Below are 23,759 nucleotides of genomic sequence, written 5' to 3' on the forward strand. Positions count from 1 at the left end.
AATCAATAAACTGACTTGGAGTTTAAGGATCTATGAAAAGTAGAGAAAACTAAACAAAGTCGGCAAAATCAAGGAAATAAAAAAATATGCAGATAAATAAAATAGAAAATAGAATGGTAGAGAAAATCAACAAAATCAAAGTGGAAAGAGATCAACAAAAAGATCTTTGATAGGACCAACAAAACTGACCAGACTTTAATGAGCCTAAGGAAAAAAGAGAATTCAAATGACTAAAATCTCAATATAAGCAGGAGTAATAGCATTAGTACTAAGTTTACACACAAAAGTTTACACACAAAAGATAAAAAAATACTAAAAACAATCATGTCAACAAATCATATAACCTAAACAAAATGAACTCATTTCTAGAAGCATACAATATACTAACAATTACTCATTAAAAAAAAGAGGAAATCTGAATAAACCTGTAACAAGTATCATGTTTGAATCAGTAACTGGCCAGGTGATTTCCCTAGGGAATTCCAACAAACCTTAATGAATAAGTAAAACAAATTCTGTTCAAACTCATAAAAGTAATTTCTTAACTTATAATGAGCTCAGAAAGATAATGACACCAAAACAAGATAAAATTACAAGAAAACTACACATCAATATTCTTTATGAACACTGATACAAAATTCATCAACCAAATATAAGCAAACTAAATTCATCAACATATTATGTAGGAATTGGGTACCATGACTAAGATGATTTTGCTTCTAGAATGTCAGGATTATTCAACACAAAAAAAGAAAGAAAAAGTCAATCAACAATAAATCCCAATAACAAATAACTAGGAAAAACTCATGATTATGTAAATCCATGCCAAACACACACACACACACACACACACACATGCACACACACATACACACACACACACACATTTTTTCCAGTATTAGCACCCATTTATGATTAAAAATATTAAACAAACTACATTTTAAAAATTTCCTACCATGGTAAAGATTTTACTTGAAAAACTAGTTGGTACTAACATACTCATTAATTAAAGAATCAAAGCTTTTCCCCTAGAATCAAGAATAAGATGACAAGGATGCTCTCTTTTGCTACTTATTACTGGAAGTTCTAACTAGAACAATCTGACAAGAAAAAAATAAATGGCATCAAACTGTACAAAAATAAGTACAATTGTCTGTTAACAAATGACATGATTTTATATGTAGAAAATCCTCAAGACTCTAAAACATTTTCAAAAATCCTTTAGGATATAAGTTTAGCAAAGCTGTAGGAGACAAAATCAACATATAAAAATAGTGACATTTCTATACATTAACAATACATACCCAATAGGAAATTAAGAACACAGTTCCACTTAACATGATAGTCTCCAGTTCCATCTATTTACCAGCAAATGCCATAATTTCATAGTTCTTTATGGCTGAGTAATACTCCGCTGTGTATATATACCACATTTTCTTTATTAATTCATCTGTTGAAGGGCACCTAGATTAGTTTCACAGTTTGCTAATGTGAATTGTGCTGTTATAAACATTAATGTGGCTGCATCCCTACAGTATACTGATATTAGAGCTTTTAGATATATATAGAAGAGTGGGATAGCTGGGTCATATGGTGCTTACATTCTTAGTTTGGGGAACAATCTCCATACTGCTTTCCAGAGTGGTTGCACTAATTTGCAGTCCCACCAACAACATAGGAGAGTACCTTTTTCTTCACATCCTTGTCAACACTTAGTATTATTTATATTCTTGATAACTGCCATTTTGTTTGGAGTAAGATAAAATTTCAATATTTTCTCTCATATGCAGAAGTTAATCCAAAACAAGGGAAAAAATTAAAGGGTGGGATTCCATCAAAACGAAAGTAAGATAATTGAAATAGGGGACTGAGAGGGAGGAATGAGGGATGGGATAAGGGAAGAACAGTGGAATGAATCTGACCTAACTTTCTTATGTACATATATGAATATACCATAGTGAATCTCACCATTATGCATATCCACAAGACACTAATTTTTTAAAAATCTGTAAGTAAATAGCAGAAAGAACAACAGAGTAGAGGGAAGGAAATGAGGGAAAGGAGAGCAAAAGAAACGGGAAGTACTAGAGACTGAATTAGAACATATTATATTCCATGTTTTTTAATAATTGTGTTAAAATGAATACTAATGTTATGTATAACTATTGATTTAAAAGAATCAATAAAAAATAAAAGAAGAAAAAATGTTCTATTTACAATGGCATTAAAAATAATGAAATGGTTAGGAATTAATTTTTACCAAACGAGCAAAGACCTATACACTGAATGCTACAACACACTGCAGAAAACACAAATAACTAAAAAGTTATCCTGTATTTATGGATTAAAAGAATAAATTTTAAAAAGAAAATATCCAAAGCGATCTACAGATTTAATTCAATTCCTATCAGAATACCATCAGGTTTTTTGAAGAAACAGAAAAGCCCACTCTAAAATTCATATGGAATCTGATGGGTCCTTAAATAGCCAGACTAATCTTGACAAAGAACAAGTAAGAGGACTCCCGCATCTTGATTTCAAAATTTACTACAATGCTACAGTAATCAAGACAGTGTAAATATGGACATACAAACCAGTGGAACAGAACAGAGAGCTCAAAATCAAACCCTTCACATAATTTCAACTGATTTTTAACAAAGAGGCCATGGATAAAGGATAATCTTTTCAACAAATGGTGCTGCAATAAAGTGGATATCCATAGGCAAATAAAGTTGCACCTTTACCTATATCATATACAGAAATTAACTCAAAATGAGTAACAGACCTAACATCAAGCTCAAGCTTTAAAACTATTAGCATAAGAACAAAGTTTCATGACGTTAGATTTGGCATTGATTTCTTGGGTATGATACCAAAAGAATAGGCAACAACAAAAAAATACATTGGACATCAACAAAATTTACAATTTAGTGCATTTCAAGGTTTAAAGTATAATCAAGAGAGTTTAAACAAAGAATCAGAGAAAATACTTGCAAGTGATACATTCGATAGGGCTTTATACAGAACTCATAAAACTCAAAAATAAAAACAGGAAAAAGATTTTAAATGAAATTTCTCCAAAGGAGATAAAGAAAAATACAATAAGAACAAGTACAACAGAAAAGTATAACAGAAAGATGCTCAGTATTAGTCAATAATTATGGAAATATAAATAAAAATCACAATGTATAACACTTCCCATTCATTAGGATAGTTTTAAAAACAAACAATAATAAAGCGTTAGTAAGGAAATGGAAAAACTGGAACTGCTATGTATTACTCATGGTAATATAAAATAGTACATACAGCTACTGTAAAATTACCATGTGATCCAGTAACTCCACTTTTAGGTATAAAGGCAAAGATTTGTAAGTAGGGACTAGGAAAGGAAATTGTATACCATAGTTCATAACAGCATTATTCACAAGAGCCAAAAAATGGAAATGACTCAAATATCCATCAACAGATGAATGGATAAACAAAGTGTGGCATATGCGTGTTCAATCTTAAAAAGGAATTAATTTCAAATCCATTCTACTAAATGGATGAACCCTGAAAGCATTTTGGCTGAAATAAACCAGATTCATAGGACTAATACTATAAGATTCCATTTATATCAGTTAGGTAGAGTAGAAAATTGACAAAGGCAGAAAGTAGAATAGCTATTAGCAGCAGGTAAGAAAATGGGGAATCTACTTATTATTTAATTCATACAGAGTGATGGAAAGTTGACTAACAATTACCATTAGGGTAAATAAAACATAAACAATTATCACAGGTGGGAAACATCAGTGGATCCTAAAATTAGTGGACTGAGTATGATGAATATGTGTATGTTTTCATAGTCTCAAAGAGTTTCCCAGCAAGACATTTAGAAAAAAGGATAAAAAAAGTAACCCACAGTGGAGAAACTTGGAAGATATGACATTAACTCACTGATCAAAGTGAACATCATAATAAGGCATTTAAATAATACGTATCTCTTGATAAGACATTTGGAAAAGGACAGGTCATCATTTGTGAGGTATTCTTGCCCAAAATGCATAAATTTGAACCTGACCATGGGAAAATTACAGATGCAATTCAAATTGGGAGACACCTTACAGAATAAGTTTCCTTGTGTGTCAAGGTCATAAAAAACAAACAATTGATTTATTAGAGAAGATACAGGCAATGTAAAATAAATGTGATATCTTATATTGAATCTTGGTCCTCAAAAGACATTACTAGAAATACTGGCAAAATCTGAATAAGTTCTATAAGCTAATTAATTATACTATATTAATGTTAAAATCCTAATTTAATAAAATAATAATGTTATTAAGGTGCTGACATTAGGATATGTGTAATGAAAGGTATATAGGAATTATCTGTACAACTTTTGCAATTTCTCTGAATTTAAAAACTATTTCAAAATAGAAAGTTTAAGAATATCAGGTGACTAAATATAAAGCTAAGTAAAATATAAGACCTCTGTAAATATAGTATTTTAACTCAGATAAGTTTAAATAAAGATGTATAAACACAAACACACACACACACACATATATATACATATGTGTATATGTATACATATATATACACACACACACATGTTCATGAATTGGCAGATTCAATACTGTTAGGTGTCAATTATCTCAAAAAGATTTATATATTCAATGGAGTCATGAAGAATATACAACAGACATCTTTACAGAATGTGACAAACATTCAAAAATTTTAATGAAGAGGCAAAGGACCTCAGTAATGAACAAGGATGTGCCTTACCAGAGACTGAATCCTATTAAAAAGTTTCACAATTGGTATAGGGATAGATCAGTAACTTAATGAAATAAGGGATGTCCATAAACACATTTACCTATATCAAAATTTAAATGAAACACTGGTTAAAGGATAATGTTTTCAACAAATGGCACTGACACAACCAAGCATTCCAATAAAACAGACTACAACATTATATAACCAAAAAAAAAATTGAATCTCAACATATACCACATACTCAGGCCTAACCATACAATCACATTTGCTTGTTCTGTTATATTTTTTCTGTCCATTGCTATGGACAGTAATCAATTCTTAAAAGTGCCTTTCTTAGTCCTGCTTGTGTGTGTGTGTGTGTGTGTGTGTGTGTGTGTGTTGGATGTGTGTTTTTTTCTGCCAAGAAAATTCAGTCCACATTCTCAGTATAATCTACTCCTTTCTTGACAATCCAATTAATGAAGACGTAACCTCAACATAATTACTCTCCAGGATGGCTTTTCCCCATTTGAATTCCTAACATGTCCCATTTTTTACCCTTATCTACCCTCTTCCATTGTACTTGCTTAAAATAAGGTTAAACATTATTTTCAGATATTCTTTGGTCATTGGGAATTAACTCTTTTGCAAAGTACTTATTCAAATCTTTTGCCCTTTATTTTGGTTCTGTGTTTTTTAAAATATTCTTTTATACATTCTTATATGTTCTGGGTACTAATTTTGGGGAGTCAAATCCATTATGAATATTTCTTCCATTCTCTGGGATTATCTTTTTTTCACATTAGCCAACAATTTCTTAAATTTTTATTGGTTCTTTTTAGTTATACATAACACTATAATAGAGGAAAGGGGGTGTGGGAGGAGGAAAAGGAGTGAGGAAGTGCCAAGGAGTGTGATACTGGCCAAATTATATTGTTACATTGTGTGTATATATCAATACATAATGAGTCCCACCATTATGTAAAACTATAATGTACCAATGAATAATGTAGAAATAAAGAAAATAAAATTTAAAAAACTAAAAATTCCTCATAAGATGTAAATATTTGAATAGTTTTGATTTATTGTTAAAGTCTTTACTGAATACAAATAGAAATGCATATAAATAGAAAGCTAAACTACTATGTTCTGCTTTCAATCCTTGTTATTTCTAGCCTTTTCTTTATCCTTTTCTGTGCTACATTGATACACATAGCTACTATTGTCAAAAAAGTTACAAAGTTTCCATTTGGAAGTAATTTTATTGATTACATTTGTATTGTATTTTCTAAGATAACTTTTTAATAAGTTTTGTCGAATTCCATATGTTTAGACAAAAACAATAGAAGAAAAACATTATAAAGCAAAATCTAACCAAATCGAAGCAAAAAAAAATACTTGGTGCTCTAATATATGGAAAGATTTTTAATCTAACTTGGAGAAAGAGAAGAACAAATTTAAAAAGATGAAACAAAAATAGTACTGACTTAGTGATATTAATAATAGGAAGTTTTTAAGGCTAGAAATGAACTGACCCCCGGGCTCATTTCTTGATAACAAAAATGCAAAGCCTTTGAATCCAAAGGCAACCACTTCTTTATAGAACTCTTCTCTAATAAAGATGAAGATAGATGAATGTCAGAGTGACTAAGATCCCTTGGTGCTAGTAACAAAAGTTAGAGAAAATAATTCATAATAAAATAATTCAAATGCTTATTTCTAAAAGAAAAAAAAAACACAGATACCTGTCTATACTATACAAAATTGATAACAGTTTCTAAAAGATACATCATTTGGTTCTTTTTAGGGTAAATAACTCTTAAGTTACTTATAACTATTATCTTTGTTTCTTCCTAGACAACTGTCTAATGTCCCTGAACCTTTGCTGTAATAGTAATATCAAGATCAAAATTAAGCCAGTTTTTTCCTTTATTTCTTAGATTTACACAGTCTCCTCAAACATACTACCTTAAATAACTTAAAGCAATATTCAGTTAACAATAAAAAACTAATATACTTTCACTTAGGCATAATGAAATAAGTGAATTTTCATCAATAGACAACATGAAATCATAGTTCATTACATACCACAGCATTCAGGACATTTTGGATGTTTCAGGACATTCATTCCATACCCTGGAAAGCAGCGATTAATCCAAACCATCTGGAGAGTACCTTCAATATAGTATATTTCAGGCAATGGATCTGAACGTCTGCCCAGAACTTCTACTTGTTGATTAAAAAATCTCTCTATGAGATTTTTAGCCTAAAATAAAAATAGAATTTGAAAAAAAAATTAAGTCAAAAAGTAAATGTCATTTTAGAACAGAGAAAACAGAGGCATGAAAAACAGTCTCAGGTCTGTCTTGCATTCATAAGACATGAATACAATAACACATGTAAAACTAAAAAGATGTTATCTATATGCCTCTAGTATTTCCAAAGGTATTTTCTTAACACAAAGAAACCACTGGATATACAACCAAACACTTTGTTCCCTTTGAATTTTTAGTAGTATATAAAAAGCATGAGAGCAAAATCAATACAGTGCCCTAAAATTGAATGTTCTATGAAATTAAACATAAAGGAATATATTTTAAGAATCATTAAGAAGCATATTCTCAGACACCTCTCCACTCTTTTCAGAAAGAAAATTAGGTTTAAAAATAAGAGAAAATACAACACCTGTTACAATATTTAGGTCTGCATTTTAAAACATAAGTTTACAAAATATTTAGAAGATCATTCTGTTCTATAATTACCTTTATGTATGTAATATATTCTAGCTTGACTCCTAAATCAACAAGAAGATTATACTTTTCTATGAGTGATAAGATCTGTGCAAAAAAACATGAAGTATAGTTATGATTCAAAACCTCTACAGCTATTTCTGCTCCATTCTGCTACACTAATTTTCTTTCACCTGCAGCCCATCAGAAGCACAGATGAATGGGTTCATTTATAACCACTAACAGTGATTTCAACTTTTCTGAGTTCTTCAAATATTGTGTAAAGTACATCCTTCTATGAAAACTTCTATAATAACAAACAGTTTTTCAATATACTGAACTGAGTATAAATATGCAAGTCTTGTTTTATTACTCAGTTACTTTATAGCTTTTCACTATTTAAATGTTATTTTTGTTCTGATAAATTTGGGGAAATCTGTTGCTTTTTACTTGATCAAACACACATTTTATTTAAATAAATAGTTAAGAATTAGATGTGAATGTGTACTTAACTAAATATATTTAAATGTGAAAATACAATTGTAAGTTTCAAGGAGACACATTCATAAATCATTCAGCTTCCTAAAATCCTATACAAAAAAGAAAAAGAAAAAAATTAAAGAAAAGAAAAAGGAAACAAAAAACACCAATGAACTGCTAGGTGTTGTAGTGTAACCCTGGAATCTCAGCACTCAGCAACTCAGGAGGCTGAGGTAGGAAGACAACAAGTTAAGGCCAGCCTCTACAACTTAGCAAGACCCTCAGCAACTTAAAAAGGCCCTATCAAAAAATTTAAAAATAAGAAGGTCTAGGCATGTAGCTCACTGATGAAGCACTCCTGGGTTCAAGTCCCAGTACAAAAACAAAATAAAACAATGAAATTAGACCTCAGAAAATCTGGTAAGCAAAAAAAAAAAAAAATCAGAGTATTGTTCCCTACTTTCCCTCTAAAAGGAAAAGGAGGACAGATCTCCTAATGTAAATAAAAAGAAAGAAGGTAAGAAGTTTTATGAATCACTAACTTAACATTTTTATATTGAGTGAGTTAATAATTAGGACCAGAAATTATCAGGACACGGGGTTAATAAGCAGTACAGTTAAAGAAGTCTATGAGTTGGGTAAGAATTACAAATATAAAAGTAAACTTTCTAAACCAATCTGGATGATTCAAGAATAATCATAATTTAAAAAAAAAACTCTCCATAAATTAGTAATCTTGTCTAAGTGATAATGAGTATGACTAAATACACAACAGATTTCCCAGTCCACTCTATTCCTCTTCCTACCCCCAAGAAACTTTATAGAAGCATATATGGAAGAAATATGTTCTACAACAGCTGGTCAATGATCAGAAATAACTACTTCTATTTCAAAAGTGAGCAATATGTAAAATATATGTGCTTTTTCTTAAGTGTAACATGTATATTCTTTTTATTTTCTATTTGTTCTAATGACAATAGAATGCATTTATACATTTTGACAGATCATACATAAATGGAGTGTAATCTCTCATTTTTATGATTGTACATACATATTATAGGATCACATTGGTCATGTAGTTGTATACATACATGAGGTAACAATATGGAGAAGTTGAACAACTTATTTTAAATGTCATAATCCCTTCCATTGGCCATACCAAGTATAGGTAGTAAACAGAATTAACTAGTGCTAGGTAGGGAACAAATATACATTATATAAGATCAGAGTCTAACGAGTTATAATTCCACTGAGGGAGAACTAATGTAAACAATATTTACAGACAGTAAACCTATATGACAGAGTCCTTTGGACACCTTTGCATAATTCCTATATTTGGGAATCTCTGGGGAAAAATGATTATAGTCACCAAGTGAGATTGGAATTAATATTAAAAAGCAAAAAGGAGAGGAAGCTTAAAGGTGTCTTCTATGAATAAAAAAGAAACATGGATTTTCATAAAAATAAAATGAATGATCTTGATTCTCAGGAAATGAATAAGAGGTAATGTGTCCAGATTTTATAGAATATCCCAATGGAGAACTGCGAAAAAAATCATAAAAAGTAAAAACTGTTCCTCTCATGTCAGGAACATCAGAATAGGGATAATGTACTCAATTATGAGTGAATCAGGTAGAGATTTATAAGACAGAGCTAAGTTTGAAAGCAGAACCAAATATTTGATGAAGAAAATAAAGGATTATAAAACAACTTTAATTTTATGAAAGTTAGAATCTACTCCTATAAAGTATAATGAGTACTACAGGATTTCAGAAAAGAAAACTTCCACTTTATAATGTGGGAACTACTACAAGCCTGAAGCAAAAAAACAGAACCCATTCTTCACCACTGAAGTGGTGGTTGTTGCACATGAACTGAAACTTTCATTTAAAAAAAGGCACTTAAGAAGAAAGATTAAAGAAAAGTTATAATTTATATTTTAAAATTATTAGAGATCTAAGCTGACATATGAACTTTTTTTAGTAGTATATTTCTCACCAAAAAAGATAAGGAGTGGACACGGAAAAAAAATATTTTAAAATACAGGAAATTATTTCCATTTCTAAGCAGGTGGTATACCGTGTATTTTGAGAAATCCTCATGCTAAGAATGACCTATTTGAACACAATAGAACAATCTTGCATAGACATATTTCTATAAAGAAAAAGAGGCAGAAGACAAAAAGGCAGGAAGGGAGAAAGAAAGAGGGTGAGGCAGGGAGAAAGAAATGGAAAGCAAGAAAAAGAGGGTAAAATAAGGGAGGTAAGAGCTATAAATGAGAAGAAAACTACAAACCTAATGGTAGCTGTGTCCCTAATTCATTTGATGTCAATCTCAGTATTCCAAGGTGTTACAATTTTATCAGCCTAAAGAAAACCGGAGAAAAGCCTTAAGCCTGTAAAAAGAGAGTAAGACTCTAAGTAAAACAGTGGACACAGAAAATTTTTCAGTTATAAACTTGGAAAAAAAACAGGAAAGCTTCTGTGTGTCAGCTGGGGTATAGGATGGAGAAGGATGAGGTGGGGGAAAGATGGAGAATAGAGGGGTAGGGGGACCAAAAAAACCTCTGTGAAGTCCTACATAATTGTTTGCTTTCAAGTGGGTTTGAAGTTTTTATAGAATATTCTGTGTTGTACAAGAAATTCCAGGCCAAAAATTTACATAAAAATTGTCTTTGCTTGCACACAACCCTGGATCACTAGGGAAAAGGAAACCTGGACACTTTATGAAACTGTAAAGAAACATACCCATGCCTAGACCAAACCAGCTATCTAGGAATAAAGGCCTAACACTCATGATTTCATCAACCTGAATTATGAAGAACATGATAAAATGAAGAAATAATCAGACAACAATAAGCAAGATTAAACCAAGATAATGGAATACCAGTTATATAAAAATGATATAGAGCATGTTTCAAATATAGAGACATAAAAATGGAAAGAAAATAAGAAAAAGGAAAGTTATACCACAAGAGAAAAAGCATATGTGAAAAATAACATGTTCGAACTACAAATAGTGAATGGAATGAAATTAAATATTGAATGAACACCTTAATAGTCACTCTTTTACTTTCATCACTGGCAGGAGGGGGAAAAAAAGGGAGATACTGGCAAACAAAACTGAACAAATTATGTTATGTACATGAATAATGAATATGTAACAATGAATGCCACTATAGATAATTATAATACATCAAAAATGGTCTTAATAACAAATAAAAAATAAAAATTCTAAAAAAACAACGTTTACCTGAAGAAAATTCTTTAAAAAATTCAATGGACAGACTCAACAGAACTAGGCCCAAATAAGCTAAAAATAATAAAATACAACAAATATATGAAAAAATTTCTCAGAATGCAAAACATAACTAGGAAGGAAAAACAGAATAGTGTAAGAGAGATGCAGAAATCAATGGGAACGTTCAAAATATACTGATTAGAAATACACGATTTAAACAGATCAATTTCAAGCACTGAAATAGAAGAAGACATCAAAAGCCTACCAAACAAGAAAAGTCAGGACCAGATGGATTTTCAGTTGAATTCTACAAGACCTTTAAAGAAGAACTAATACCAATACTCCTCAAAGTATTCCAGGAAATAGAAAAGGAGGGAACCCTTCTAAACTAATTCTATGAGGCTAGTATCACTTTGATACCAAAATAAGACAAAGACTCATCAAGGAAAGAAACTTTAGACCAATATCCCTGATGAACACAGATGCAAAAATCCTTAACAAAATTCTGGCAAATCGCATATAAAAACATATTAAAAAGATAGTGCACCATGATCAAGTGGGGCTTATCCTAGGGATGGAAGGTTGCTTCAACATCCTGAAATCAATAAATGTAATTCATTACATCAGTAGACTTAAAGTTAAGAATCATATGAATATTTCAATAGAAGCTGAGAAAGCGTTTGATAAAATACAGCACCCATTCATGCTTAAAACACTAGAAAAAAAATAGAAATAGTAGGAACATTGTAAAGGCTATCTATGCTATGCCCCCAGGCAGCATCATTCTTAATGGAGAAAAACCGAAAGCATTCCCTCTAAAAACTGGAACAAAACAGGGATGCCCCCTTTCACCACATTTATTCAACACTGTCCTTGAAACACTAACCAGAGCAATTAGACCAAAGAAATTAAAGGGATACAAATAAGAAAAGAAGAACTCAAGCTGTCAATATTTGCCAATGACATGATTCTATAGTGGATCCAAAAAACTCCAATAGAAAACTTCTAGAACTAATAAAATGAATTCAGCAAAGTTGCAAGATATAAAATCAATGCTCATGAATCTAATGCATTTCCATTCATAAGTGATGAATCCTCTGAAAGAGAAATTAGGAAAATCACTCCATTCATGTAGCCTCAAAAAAAAAAAAATTGGGGAATCAATCTAACAAAAGAGGTGAAAGGTCTCTACAATGCAAACTACAGAACACTAAAGAAAGAAACTGAAGAAAATCTTAGAAGATGGAAAGATCTCCCATGTTCTTGGATAGGCAGAATTAACAATGTCAAAATGGTCATTCTACCAAAGGTGCTTTACAGAGCCAATGCAATTCCAATTAAAATCCCAATGATATTCCACATAGAAATACAGACAGCAATCATGAACATAATCTGAAAGAATAAGAGACCTTGAATAGTCAAAAAATTCCTGAGCAGGAAAAGTCAAGCAGGAGGTATCACAATACCAGATCTTAAACTATACTACAGAGCAATAATAACAAAAACAGCATAGTATTGGCACCAAAATAGACAGGCAGACCAATGGTACAGGACAGAAGACACACAGATGAAACCACAAAAATACAGTCACCTCATACTAGACAAAAGAGCCAAAAACATACAATGGAGAAAAGATAGCCTGTCCAACAAACAGTGCTAGGAAAACTGGAAATTCATATGCAGCAAATTGAAACTAAACTATCTCTCACCCTGCACAAAACTCGACTCAAAATGGATCAAGGACTTAGGAATTAGACCAGAGACCCTACACCAAATAGAAGACAAACTAGACCCAGATCTTCATCACGTTGGCTTAGGATCAGACTTCCTTAACAAGACTCCCAAAGCACAAGAAATCAAAGCAAGAATGAATAAATAGAATAGACTCAAACTAAAAAGCTTTTTCTCAGCAAAGGATACAATCAATAATGTGAAAAGAGAGACTACAGAGTGGGAGAAAATCTTTTCCACACATACTTCAGATAGTGCACTTATCTCCAAAATTTATAAGGAACTTACAAAACTTTATACCAAAAACACAAAGAACCCAATCAATAAATGGGCCAAGGAACTAGACAGACACTATACAGAAGAAAACATACAGGTGATTAATAAATATATGAAAAAGTGTTCAACATCTCTAGTAATTAGAGAAATGCAAATTAAAACAACTCTAAGATTTCACTTACTCCAATTAGAATGGCTATTTTCAAGAACACAAACAATAATAGATGTCGGCGTGGATGTGAGGGAAAAGGCACACTTTTACATTGCTGGTGGAGTTGCAAATTGGTGCAGCCACTATGGAAAGCAGTGTGGAGAATCCTCAGAAAACTTAGAATGAACCCACCTTTTGACCTAGTTATCCCATTCCTCGGTTTATACCCAAAGGACTTAAAATTAGCACACTACAGTAAAGCAGTCACATCAATATTTATAGCAGCTCAATTCACAATAGCTAGATTGTGGAACCAACCTAGATGTCCTTCAACAGATGAATGGATAAAGAAGCTGTGGTATATATACACAATGGAATATTATTCTGCCATAAAGAATAATATTATGGCATTTGCAGATAAATGGATGGAATTGTAGAATATCATGCTAAGTGAAATAAGCCAATCCCACAAAACCAAAGGTTTAATGTTTTCCCTGACGAGTGAAGGATGGCGGGGGGGAGGGGGGTGAGTGAGAAACAAACTGAGGAACATTAGATTATGTAGAAGGAAATGAGAGGGAGGGGGTATGAAAAATTGTGATATGAGACAGATAAATTACCCTATATACATGTATGATTACATGAATGGTATGAATCCACATCATGTACAACCACGGAAATGAAATGATGCATCCCATTTGTATACAATAAATCAAAATGCAGTCTGTAAAAAATAAAAAAAGAAATAAAAAAAAAGAAATTCCAGAAAGGCAAATGGTGAAAAGGTAATTTAAAAAGAACTCTGGCTGAAATTTTTCCTGAAGAGAAAAATTTTCTGCAGAAACAGGAGTCATGATAAATTCTAGAAGAGGATGACTAGAAAAGAAAGGACCTGAATGCAAGAAGGAAAAGAAAGCAAATAAACACATAAAATTGTGGGTTAATATAAGGATTCAAGGACATTCTGTGATAACTTTGATATCAAGTAGAAAAATCAATACAACAGAACTAAAATACAGTAAAACGAAACAATTAAAGAAGAAATCAGATCAGGAGTTTAAAAAGGTATTTAAGTCCCTTAAATTTATTAGGAGGAAAAAATACACTAACAGCACTACTGTAGAGTATATTTGTTAAAACAAAGCCAAACCATTTAAAGAGTAAAACTGAAAAAAAAGGAAAAGATGATAAGGGAAAAATTTATTTCAGATCAATTCAAACAAAAATAGTTAACACAAAGAACAGAAAAACAGAATAAATGATATGTAATAAAATAGCAAAAACCATTCCACATGGAGCAATAAATATGACTTATAAAAATAAGCAACTGACCAGGGTACAGTGGCACACACTTGTAATTCCTGCAGCTTGGGAGGTTGAGGCAGGAGGAACTCAAGTTCAATCAGTCTCAGCAACCTAGCAAGGCCCTAAGCAACTTAGCAAGACACTGTCTCTAAATAAAAAATAAAATAAAAGGCTTAGTGATTAAGCACCCCTGGGTTCAATCCCCTGTACAAAAAATAATAATAATAAATTAAATAAATAAAAGAATACAAGGAAGTAAACAAGCAAGCAACCAGAGTCTGAAGATGGCAGACAAGATCTAGGTAGGAATCCTCAATCCCTCCACAGCTCATTAAGGAAGTAGTGAAAGAACAGCTGAAAAAGAGAGTCAGAGTAATAGCACCCCAGCAACCTATCTTTGCAGCAGGGCAGGGGGTGATGCTTCTGCATCACAGATCACTATAGAGAGCCAACAATCACAAGTTCCATGCTTTCAAATGGTCATAGGCTCTGTGCCACTTTAAAGAAGATTCTGGAGGGGAACCAATACATAGCATCCCACAGCAGTCAGAGAGATGCCCTTGCACGGAGCATCCTGTGCTCCTGGACGCAATAGAAACATCCAGCAAATGCAATACACCACCCTCTGAACATGCAATCTCAGGCCCCTGGGTTGACATACAAGAACTGGGTGGTAAGATACTCAAAGCAACCAGCAATGTAACTCCTGTGCCAGCACCTCCAGGAGGGCCGAAAGCCAAAGATTAACTTGGTGTAATACTGTTACAATAATGAAAAGTTTAGTAGTAGAATAATGATGATATAGTGATAAAGGAACAGAAGATGGTTCAGAAATAGATACATAAGCTCAGTTCATTGTTACAAAATTGTGCAATGAGAAATAAGTCAATGAGAAAAGAACAAACTTTCAACCAATGGTACTACATCAATCCAAAATTCACAGTAGAAAAATTAACCTCAATGCTTCTTTACAACATACACAAACACTGAGTTGTCTATGGCTCACAGAACTTAATATGAAAGCTATACTTGGAACCAACATTGAAGAAAAAAATTTTTCCCCCTAAGAATTTTCAGGTCTAATAAATTAACATTCTGGATCCCTAAGGTTGTAAGAAACTAAGGTTGTAAGGTATTCAGGTCTAGTTATGTCCCAGAGGTAATAAGGGATCTAATGAATGCTGTAGACTAGATAAATAGCAAAAGTCAGAAACTATGAAGTAGTTTCTCATGTGACTATCATCTGGCTTATCTTCTTTGTCATAAGGGTCTTACTTCCCCTAGAATGAATGACTTAAAATAAGGTACTTAAAAATTCCATACCAAGTCATAATAAGTTAAACACTATTCAAAAATGCCCTCTAAGTCTCAGTTTCTCCTTTTTTAAAATGAAGGAGTTGGACAAGTGTTAGTGTCACAGGCCAGACTATATCATGGACAGGTGAAATAGTACAACCTCAAAGTGAAGAGGGTGAGAGACCAACAGAGCTACTGATGTGACAAAGCAGCAGTAGGTGAGGGCAATGGCCTTGAAAAGACCCAGTGTCTACAAGGTATCATCAAGACTTGAAAGTCTGTTTTTGTCTTTTGATTGACAAGTTGATCTAACATGATTGTCTCATTCATTCCAGTGTATGTACTTGCTATAAATTTATATACAGAATTAAATATTCCATTTATTAATTCATAAACCATAATAAATCCAGACTACCATCAGATCTTGCTTTGGAAAAGGAAAACATGCAAATATGCAAATTTCAGCAACATCAGAAATTTCATTAAACCCAAATAGAGTCATAATTCGTTTTGGAATTCAATGAGTCAATGATATGTTTGCAGAATCACTTTACTATAATAGGAGGCAACTACCATAATATCTTTGCAGGGCAAAATTGTCATTCATCAGTGAGAACAATTCAACTGCAGGCTCCACAGCTTTTGGTAAAAGCACTCAGAAAGTTCTTTTCACAAAAAGCACCCATCATGAATTTTTCTTTCTATTTTACACAGCAATTATCCCAAAACCTGGGACCAAAATATTTATAAAGCAAGTGAACAACAGGCAGGCAAACAGGGACTCCCCTGAGGCCAGCAGCGCATAAACTCAGGCATGCAGCAAGGTGGCCCATTCATAATCTGATAAAATTGAACCTCTTAAATACAAAATTCCAATTATCAAAAGCAAAAGCAAAAATCAAAACAAAAATGAAAAACAACAAAACCAGGAGTCAAGCATAAGCAGTGTTACTTTCTCTCTGAGTGGGTAAACACTGCATTCAATAGGAGATAAAAGGGAAATTGGTGAGGTTCACTGTCCCCAAGGATAGCCAGAGGTTGGGGCAGTGCTAAAGAAAGAAGGACAGGTATCAACAAAGACCCCAGAAGCCAAGCCCATCATCCCCTCTGTGAGAGCCTATCCCCTTAATGATACCAGAAAAGACTAATACTACAACTGAGACCTTGCCACACTGGGGTCTTATAATTTTCCTGATATAATTCTGCCAAAACCCAAACTTCTTTTTATTTTATTTTTTTGAGGCACGATCTCAATTTGTTGTCAAGGCTGGCCTTCAACTTCTGGACTCAAAATAATACTCCTGCTTCAGGCTCCTGGGTACCTGGGACCAAAGGTAAATGGCATAGTGCCCAGCTCCCAAACTTATTCTTGACCAAAGAATCTGACTTGGCAAACAAAATCCTAGCTTAGTGCTCCCCCTTATCCCATTAACCAGGACAAGAATCTTCCTAACATACACACAACACAAAAAGAGATCATGCAAGCAAAGCACTGGTGTTATCAATTACACAAAACTTTAAGATAATATTCTGGATTCATTCTATTTTCAGTGATTGTGGTCATCAAGAGAAGTGCTTCAGAATACTTCATTATTTCTTACTTATCACCAAACTAGGTCAGACAGACATCACCAGCAGGAACTTTTGTTCTTTTTAAACATTTATAAACAAAGGTTTCCAATTCACAAGTCAGTCCTGCTGTGTCCCCTAATGGGGGCCAAAGCATAAACATATATATATATATATATATATATATATATATGTTTATGACTATAAACTATTTCCTGAAAAAATGTAAGATAATCATAAAATCAAGATTTCCCTACTAAACAGTCTTCTAAATCCACAGTGAAGTGGCCAAGACTTGTCCAAAACACAAGTACTACAGAAAGACAGCTTGAAACATAGAACATGATTTTCTAAAGATCCTACATGCTGCCCAGAGATGGGATGTGCCCTGCTCTGGCAAGGGAAGAGAAAGGCACATGATGTGACAGCAATCTCATTCCCACCCACCCAGATCAGGGTGGATGCCAACTCCAATTTGCAAACAATCAGGCTCCAGAAGTTCAATGCTAACTGCAACATTTCTCACAACATTTGCCGATAACTTTAAAAAGCCTCAGAACTGATTAGGATACTGGGTTCCTCTTTGTTTCTGGGGCTGTTTGGAGTAAATCTCCTAGGTTCCTTACCTGCACAGTGCCTATGTTAGTCCTTTTCATGTCTGAGTAGTGAAATTAAAGCAGCTAGTCTGTCATTCTCTGACACCACCCATAATAACAATAAATATGAATGGTATCAATTTCCCAATTAAAAAAGAGATCAACATAATAGATCAGCAATGGAATATTACTCAGTCATAAAAAAGAATGAAATTATGACATTTGCTGGTAAATGGATGGAACTGGAGACTATCATGCTAAGTGAAATAAGCCAATTCCAAAAAAACCAAAGACCCAGTGATCTCTCTGATAGGTGGACACTAACACAATAAGCAGGGAGGTTGGAGGAAACAGTTCATTGGATTAGACAAAGGGGAATAAAAGGAAAGGTGGGAGATGGGACTATGAAAGACAGTAGAATGAATCTGACATAACTTTCCTGACAGTTATGAATCTGACAGTAGAATGAATTTGACATAACTTGTCCACATATGAATACATGAAAGTGAAACTCAACATCATGTAAAACAAGAAAGAGTTCCTAATTAGAATATGTTATATTCCATATGTGTATATCAAAATACACTTTACATCATGTGTATCTAAAAAATCAACTAAAATATATATTTCTTAATAAACAAAATTGATTAAAAAAAAGATCCAACCATATGCTTTTTGCAAGATATTCATCTCATAGGTAGGGACACTCACAGGCTGAAGGTGTAAGATTAGAGAAAAATATTTGATACAAACAGAATATGAAAACAAGCCAGAATAGCCATTCTCATATCTGGTGAAGTTGATTTTAAGCAAATTTTAATCAGAAAAGATGAGACAAGGAGGTCCATTTTATCCTGGTAAAAGTAATCCATACAAAGAGAAGAAATAATGATAATGTATAGGCAACAAATATCAATGCACCCCCCAATTACATTAAAAAATACTCCTTATCATTAAATCCCAGATAGACCAAAATACAATAATACTGGGAATTACAACAAATAATGTCACCAATAGACATACCATCAAAGCATAAAATCAATAAAGATGTATCTAACTTAAGTAATACTATAAATCAAATGGACCAAATATTGGAATATTCCACCCCAAAATAGCAGAATTTATTTTCTTCTCAGCAGTTGATGGAACCTTCTCTAACAAACCATGTTCTAGATTACAATGTAAAACTTAGAAAATACAAAAAAAAAAAAAAAACTGATTATAATCACATACATCATATTGGATCACAATGGAAAGAAACTAGAATTCAACAGCAAGAAAAATACCATACAAACTCATAGAGATTAAACAATATCTAAAATGAAGAATGAATCAAAGAAAAATTGAGAGAATAAATCAAGAAATTCTTAAAAACAAATGAAGACAGAGATACAACATATCAAAATCCCTGGGACTGGATGAAAGCAGTACTAAGAGGAAAATTTATTGCATTGAGTGCCTATCTTAAAAAACTAGATTGCAAATAAATAAACTTATGTTGCACTTAGGCCTTAAAAAGAAGAACAAACTAATTCCAAAATCAGTAGAATATCAGGAAGTAATAAAGATGAGAGTTGAAATTAATAAAATTAAGAATTTTAAAAAATACACAGGATCAATACAACAGAGTTCATTCTTCCAAAAGATAAATAATATTGATAAATCTTTAGCCAAATTAACCAAGAGAAGGGGGGACCCATATGTATAATGTAACTCATCAGAGAAACAGAACTAAGAACAAAAATCAAATGATCATCTCAAGGCAGGAAAGACCTTTGATAAAATACAGCAACTATTTATTTTTAAAAAACTGGAGAAACTAGGGATAGAAGAAACTTACCTCAACATTATAAATGCAATACATGACAAACCCAAAAACAACATCATGACAAATGGAAATACTTAAATACAAACTTCCTAAAATATGTTTTGATCTGTATGCTGAAAATGCAAAACACTAATACAAGATGTATCAGAAGACCTAAGATGTAGAGACATCATGTCTTGAGGTTGAAAAAAATCAATATGTATGTTAATTAAGTCAAAATAGGTTTAATGTATTCCCTTCTAAAATCCCAGAAAATATTTTTCAGACAACTACAACCATATTCAAAATGTATACAGAGGTATTGATCCTAAGATAGCTAAAACAGTGTTGAAAAAACACACATACAGTGAGATGAATAATTAACCATTGTTAAGACTCAGTATACAACTAGAAAGGAAATTGAGTTAGTAACCAAAAACCTCCCAACAGTTTATAGGAGAATAAATTTTCAAAATAGTTTCTAATGATCTTCTGAATTTCAGAAGTGTCTAAGGTACTATCACCTTTTTCATATCTAATTTTGTTGATTTTTGGAGTTATGCTCCAATAAACTGAAAAATCTGGAAGACAATAAAAAATTTCTAGACACAAATGACCTGTCCAGAAAGATACAGAAAACCTAAACAGACCAATATTCAGAAATACAATTGAAACAGCAATTAAAAGACTACCAACAAAGAAAAGCCCTGGACCAGATGAATTCTTGGCTGAGTTCTACCAGACATTTAAAGAAGAACGAACACCAGTCTTCCTCAAATTATTCCATGAAATTGAAAGTGAAGGAACATTCTGAAATTAATTCTAAGAAGCTAGTATAACCCTGATATTAAAATCAGACAAAGACACATCTAGGAAAGAAAACAATACACCAATACCCATGATAAACATACATGCAAAAATTCTCAACAAAATACTGGCAAACTGCATTCAAAAACTTATTAAGATAATACACGTTATCAAGTAGGTTTCATTTCAAAACAAGGTTGGTCAATATATGCAAATCAACCATAATGACAGACCTCATAAAAATTAAAAACTTCTTCTTGGTAAGAATTCATGTGAATATGAGGATTACACAGTTTACCGTGTAAAAATAATGCAAATAAAAAATTGCAAAGAGTACCATTACCAAGAAGATCTGAAGAACTCTCTAACACATTGATTTTAAAAAACAAACAATACAATGAAAAAATGAGCAAAAACAATTAACAGATATTTTACCTAAGATTTTATAGGTGGCAAATAAACATGAAAATAGGGTTAACATAATAAACCATTAGAGAAATGCAAATTAAAACCATAATGGGATATTAGGACACAACTAGAATGGATAACATATATAATACAAATAAATCCAAGTGGCAACAAAGATGTGGAAAAAACTTCATTCATTCATTACTGGTAGGAAACAAACTGAGCAGAGTACAACTCAGAATTACTCAAAATTAACGTCCCAAATGTAAATTTATTCTCACGTGCAAACCTATATATAAAATTCTACAGCTTTAAATGAAAAAGTCAAAAACTGGTCCTTCAACAGGTTAATGGTACAATGAATGATGACATGTACATCATGAAATACAAATATAAAGGGACAAAACTATTGATGTATATACTATCTTGTATGAATCTTTAGGAAGTTTTACAAATAATAAAACTTTAGAAATAGAGAACAGGATAATCACCGTCAGGCTTTAGGGAGGCAGGTAGGAGAGAGTCAGGAAGGTGGGAGATGTGATAAAAAGGCAACACAAGGAATTCTGGTGGTATTGAACTATTTTATATATAAACTTGACACACACAAATGAATTTAAGTAAACTGGAAAAAGCTATACGAAAGCATTATAAAAATCACTGTCAATATCTATAATTGTGGTATTGTACCATAAGCATAAGGAATCTCTCTGAATTTTTCTTGAAACTATGTATCAATCTAAAATTATCTCCCTACTCTTCAATTAAAAATGCTGAAATGATTGATGTACTGATGTCTTTTTTTAACTGTTCTTAGAGTAGTCTTAAAACATGGCCACAGATTCTATCTCAGAGAAGAGAGTAGGAAAGAGGAAAAAATAAAACAAAGATGGAGAAATCCTAAATAAAATACTGATAAATACAATGCAGACACGTTGAAGTGTTTTTCAATAAAATCAGAAAAAAGTATTGAACAAAATTTAATATCCATTTATATTATACTCCAGTAAATGGGAATAGAAAGGAACTTCCTCATTCTGATAAAAGACATCTATGAAAACTAGAGTGAATACCACACTCAAAGGGGAAAGATTAAATGCTTTCCCCCTGGGACTAGGAACAAGAAAAAGATGTCAATGCTCATCACATCTGTTCAATGTTGTACTGTATATTCTAACATTCAAACAAGACCAGACAAAGAAATAGAAGGCATAAACAGTAGAAAGAAGTAACAATGTGTCCATTTGGAGATTACATGATGGATTACAAAAAATCCTAAGTAATCTATAAAATAGTGTAACAAGTGAATTTAGAAAGTGGCAAGATATAAGAATAATATATGCAAATGCATACTGGAAATTGAAACAATTAAGGAAAATTGCAACCATGATTTGTTCTTTTTTTGTTTTTCCAGTACTGAGGATTGAACCAAGGAGGGCCTACCACACGCTAGGCAAGCACTGAGTTGCATTCCCAGTCTTTTTACTTTATTTTGAGACTTTATTAAGAATCTCACTTAGTTGCCCCAACTGACCTCAAACTCGTGATCCTTCTTACTGAGCCTCCTTAGAAGATGTGATGTTATAAATAATAATTATATATTGATTAACAATGGCAAATATGGCCAAATAAATGGAAAAGCATTCTTTTTATATAATCAGTTACAAAATATTAAATTTGAAAATATTCTATAAAATATCAATTATATTATTTTTATTATTGAATGAAGTTTTATTTTTATTGTTGAAATTCCTAACTGTGGGGGTTAGATGATTTTATAAATAGCTAAATGCTTACTTACACACTGAGCATGTTCATTCAACTTTTTTTTTTCTTTTTCCAGCGTCACATAACATACCTTAGATAGTCTTTTAGAAGATTCACAATTATGATCTGTACATGGCTTGGGTCCTTTTTCAGTGTCTAGAGATGAAACTGAGAAAATATATTATATTTTATAAAGGGTCTAATGTACTATATCACAATATTTAAATTGGATTTTGAAAAATGAAGATCATTTGTCTAATACTCCTCTTCCATTAAAAATTTAAGCAATTTTTTCTAATATTACATAACTATTCAGAATGAACCTAAGCCAAATATTTGTTTTATATAAATCAAGAAAACCTCACTTCTATAATAAACAATTAAATTTCTTGATAATGCTTGGCTATTTTGATTCTATAAAATTTTAATGATATATTTATTTCAACTTGTATAGCATATGTATGCATAAGTGTGGGTGTGTATTCATTCAATTCTCTATTTAACTCTGACCATATATTATAATGTGTGTCACTAGCCTAACTCAATTCTTAATGCCTTCCTATGAAGTGATAGAGGTAAAATGAACTATGCTAACAATACTGGAAAGAGAATGAGATTGGATTATGGTAGTGACCATGGTAACTGAAATGATAAACATACTCATACATTATGTCCTTATTTATTAAATAATGACCAGGAACCAACAATGTGCCAGTTATTACTCTATGTATTTGGTATAAATAAGTAAACAAAATCAAGAAAATGCTATAGATTCAGCAATGTGCAAATGAGTAATATCTTTGCAAGATCACCTGAAAAAATTTCCTAATATACTACCAAGACTTAAAACTAAAGAAGGC

The 23,759-nt window shown here is 32.1% G+C and overlaps 1 protein-coding gene across 4 annotated transcripts in view; it reads right to left on the minus strand.

Moving 5' to 3' along the window:
* Positions 1-23,759, minus strand: part of ZPBP (zona pellucida binding protein) — a 106,697-nt gene that overhangs the window by 39,756 nt on the left and 43,182 nt on the right. For all 4 annotated transcript variants that reach the window (XR_013765510.1, XM_079149916.1, XM_079149914.1 and 1 more), the window contains 2 exons: positions 22,991-23,067; positions 6,826-7,003 (listed from right to left, as the gene is read on the minus strand). Coding sequence is in view for 3 of the 4 variants with exons in the window: in XM_079149916.1 (XP_079006042.1) it covers positions 6,826-7,003; positions 22,991-23,067 (255 nt within the window). In the remaining variant the exon portion in view is untranslated. The remainder of the gene's footprint in view (positions 1-6,825; positions 7,004-22,990; positions 23,068-23,759) is intronic.

Source organism: Sciurus vulgaris, assembly GCF_902686455.1.
Source record: "Sciurus vulgaris genome assembly, chromosome: 8".
Taxonomy (NCBI): Eukaryota; Metazoa; Chordata; class Mammalia; order Rodentia; family Sciuridae; genus Sciurus; species Sciurus vulgaris.